Source organism: Papaver somniferum, unplaced genomic scaffold, assembly GCF_003573695.1.
Source record: "Papaver somniferum cultivar HN1 unplaced genomic scaffold, ASM357369v1 unplaced-scaffold_3, whole genome shotgun sequence".
Lineage (NCBI taxonomy): Eukaryota > Viridiplantae > Streptophyta > Magnoliopsida > Ranunculales > Papaveraceae > Papaver > Papaver somniferum.
In genome coordinates, this window is record NW_020641039.1 from 2,337,572 (window position 1) to 2,342,073 (window position 4,502).

The following is a 4,502-nucleotide window of genomic DNA, read 5'->3' on the forward strand; positions in this document are numbered from 1 at the left end:
TCCGAATTTGACGTGTTATTTAGCCTTTCAACAAGACATTTTTATCTGAACATTTGCCAACAAAACCAATTATTAAACATTATGTTGAACTAAACTCCACTTTATAATGTTTCATAATAATTGGTGTATAAAGGAAGAAGCACACTACACTCTGCCAATAGTACATGATTGAGCACTGATAAGTCCACCAAATAGTATTTTGTCTCATCACTTTTCAGTTTCCATCCCCTATAAATACTCCATTTCCAATTTCCATTCCCTTCTCATCACAAGAACGAATCCAATATTCATAAATATCACTCTTTCAATATCAGCTAAGATCAGAACAACAGATTACAGTATGGATGCAAAACCGAGCACAAGAATAGTAGCAAAGCGACTATGGAGCATAGTTAGAGTTGCATTTTTCATGATAAAGAAAGGAATATCCAAAAACAACAAATCACTCATGCTTCATCTTCACAACATCATGTCTAAACGTGGAAAAATCGCAAGTAAACTTATATCAAACTTAATTCTGTTCCATCATCCCAACCATTCTTCTCAAGTTTCCTCTTCCAAAATTCCCAGACACTACGAATTCAGTTGTAGTAATAGCCCAGCTTCACACATGAGCAACACAGGCAGCAGTAAGCACAAGAAACAACACCGTGGTAACTTTTCATTTTCAGAAGAGGATATGACCTCAGTTAATGCCGTGCAGAAACTATTTGAAATGTTGAATAACCAAGTAATGACGGAAAACGGTAGCTCCACAATGCCTTCACCTTATTTACCTGGGTTAGGATTTGGGCGTAGTCCAATGGTTAGACAATTGCGAGTGACTGATTCTCCGTTTCCGTTAAGAGATAATGTTTTCGATGAAATTGAGTCTCACGTAGATGAAGATGCTGAAGAGTTTATTGAAAGATTTTATGCTCAACTGAGGTCGCAGAAAAATAAGACTGCCTTGGAAGAATCATATGCATACAACATGTATGTTTCATGTAATTGAAGTCCATTAAGAATACCATGTTTTAGGATTATTAATTATGTAAATCAAATAGTAAAATACCAATACAATATTAGTTTCACAAGTAAATCCATTTCGTCCGCAGTGATGTAAATACCAAATAATTGTATTAAGATTATATCTTTCCATAAAGGTAAGAGTACTCGAGTATGCATGTATGTGTATTTGGAATTTCACGTTTATAGTTAAGTCCAAGAGTTATTTAACCAAAAAACTGTTTATAGTTAAGGACGTGCCATCTTTACCAACACCTCAACTCAAACCTATCTTAATGGTGCATCACATGGTTCAAATTAATACAAAATGGATTAACGTCTTTCATGATTCCATTAACATAAATGGTGCCTTCATGTAAATTTTATATTAGTAATACTACAATTCCTATGTGCAGGAAACAAATTCCTAATGTGCAGGAAACTAGGAATTACTACTAATTCTCCAGCAGGTAAATTTTATATTAGTAATACTACAATCCCAAATTGACGGTTGACCGTTTTATCTCATTACAAGAAAATCTATCTATTGCTACACTATATATTGTCACACCTTCAGTATAAGTGATCTCCTTAGTTTATCGTGGGTTTCAACTATCTGTGACCGGAGCAATTACCCCTTAGACTAAATTTGACCAAAACATTTTTATTTTCTTTTCTTACCATGAGACTGAAAACAAATTTATTTTCATGAACCATTTGAAGTTGTCTAACATGGATTCACAAATTACGTTTGGCCGAAAAATAGGTGAAAAAGACGTAGGAAGAAGGTGGATAGTAGTACTATTAGATGAAATAAAGATGACCCTAAATTTTTTTTCCACCTAGGGACAACCTACAAATGCACTAAATTTGTATGATTAGTTGTCTCAACAAATTAAAGTCATTAATTACTTAATTTGTATGCTAATCGGATAGGCTTGCCAAGCATAGACATCTTATCCAATAGAAAAGCAAATGATCTAAAAACAAAGAGAAAAAAAACAAACTCAGGAAAAGAGACAAGTCTATTAAGTTTCCATCTCGAGTACTATTAAAAACCTCACAAAAACTATTGAGAATCACACAAAACAAAACTTAATTGTTCTAAACGAATAGCATTATACATTCTTAAATAAATCCAAGTACTTAAGGAATCAATTGCACGTACCTTTAGCTCACCTGATTTCCGGAATGCAATGTGTGTCATGACTTAAGGCAACTGGTTTCCCATCATATCCACCAAATAAAGGATCTTTACTTTTTAGACCTTGTTGGATTATAATTCAAAAGAACTCCCAATAAATTTGCTCAACTTAGTATAAAATTAATACACATCCTACTAATCAAAGTGATCTGCCATGAATCCTAAAGTATTCTAACATGTTGTGTTAAAGTTCTAAGCAAAAACAAAGAAGCTAGATTTTGGCATATACTCCAATTTTTAGCATAAACTCTAGCTTTTGTACTCAAAGTACTTCCTTTTCTTTGCAAAAATAGCTAGTCCAAAGCCTTATAAAAATAAACTAAGTCCAAATCCTGAAAACCCATTATAGTTTTCTCTTTTATCGCCAAGTGGATGCAGGGCACCAAGTGGCCTTCATCGTCGGGGTAACCACAACTGACCCGCTGAAGTGGTTGATCTGTGTACCAACTACCAAGTTCATATCTCTATAACGAGTTATACTTATAAAGACTTCGTTCCAAATTATCCCCGAATGATTGACCAAGAAATAATGGAACAAATTTACATTTTGCCAAGACAAATAATACCTGTCGGGATTTTCTTGGGGAATAATCAGTGACAACCACGAATAACGGATCCTGAGATATTATGATGAATAATAAGTAAACCAAGCACAAGCAATCATAATAATACGAGAAAGATAAATCAACTCACAAGACACAAGATTTATAGTGGTTCGACCAATACATACAACTTGTATATATTGTCTACGTCCACTTTGAGCCGCACCAACTCAAATCCACTATGAAGAAAAAACGATTACAACGTCGTGTGAATCCAACAAACCCTTGGTTACAGCGCAACAATTACCCGAGACGATAACCTTGTCTCTTGTTCCTCACCAATATGCTATCACAACGAAACCCTAGCTTTAGCCCTAAAAGCTATATAAGAAATCTCTCACCGATCTCTTAATCGTTTTCTACACAATTTAATTCTACAAGGCCTAATTACCTATTTATATAGGTTACAAACTTGTCCACCAAGAATTCTAACCGGTTTAGGAAATCCCTTCCCTAAATAACCACGGCTAACTTTAGGAAATAATTAATTAGTCTTCAATAACTAACAATCTCCCACTTTGGAGACTTATTGATTGTCTTCCATTCTTCAACTTTGGATTGACGGAGCTAAAACATCTTCCTTGTTAGTGCGGCTCCCCTCCCAGATCCTCATTCTGAGAGACCACCTAAAGCCTTGCAGAGATTTAGCTTGTCTGATGTAACTCCCTTGGTAAACATATCCGCTGGATTCTTCGAACCAAGAATCTTCTCGAGCTTCAACTCTCCTTATTCTAAGAGATCCCGAATGAAATGATAACGAATATCTATATGCTTCGTCCTAGCATGATAGACTGAGTTCTTGGCTAAATGTATAGCACTTTGACTGTCGCTAAACAAAACATTATCTCCTTGTTCCTTGCCCAACTCAGCTAATAATCCTTGTAACCAAATCATCTCCTTGCTCGCTTCCGTCACCGCTACGTACTCCACTTCCGTAGTAGACAATGTCACCAACTTCTGTAACCTTGAGTTCCAACTCACTGCAGCTGACCCCATAGTATAAACATAACTGGTCGTACTTCACCTTTTATCTACATCACCTGCGAAGTCTGCATCCACATAACCCCTCAAAATTGAACCACCTTTTCCATAGCACAATGGTACGTTTGTGTTACCTCTCAAATACCTGAGAATCCACTTCACAGCTTCCCAATGTTGTTTTCCTTGGTTGCTTGCATATCTACTCACTACTCCCACTGCATGTGCATTATCCGGTCTCGTGCACACCATAACATACATTAGACTCCCAATATCCGAAGAATATGGTACGTTAGACATGTACTCCTTTTTTTCATCTGTCTTCGCACACTGCATACTTGAAAGACAAATTTGACTTCCAAGTGGAGAACTAACTGGTTTAGCATTCTCCATATTGAATCTTATCGACACTCGTTCAATATATTCAGCCTGACTAAGCATAAGTACACCCTTAACTCTGTCTCTTATGATCCTCATACCAAGAATCTGCTTTGCTTCACCAAGATCTTTCATATCAAACTCACTTGCTAATTGTTTCTTCAAATTCTCAACTTCTTGTAGAGATGTTCTGGCAACCAACATATCATCCACATACAGTAGTAATATGATGTAGTCAGAACCATTCCTTTTGAAGTAACAACAATGATCTGCATTACACCGTGAGTAACCACTTCTATGCATGAAGTTATCAAACTTCTTGTACCACTGTCTCGGGGCTTGTTTTAAACCAT

At 36.0% G+C, this 4,502-nt stretch overlaps 1 protein-coding gene across 1 annotated transcript; it reads left to right on the top strand.

Moving 5' to 3' along the window:
- The first annotated feature begins 340 nt into the window (after positions 1-340).
- Positions 341-994, top strand: LOC113341580. The gene has a single exon (XM_026586403.1). The coding sequence runs from the start codon at positions 341-343 to the stop codon at positions 992-994; it is 654 nt and encodes a 217-aa protein (XP_026442188.1).
- The last annotated feature ends 3,508 nt before the right edge of the window (positions 995-4,502 follow it).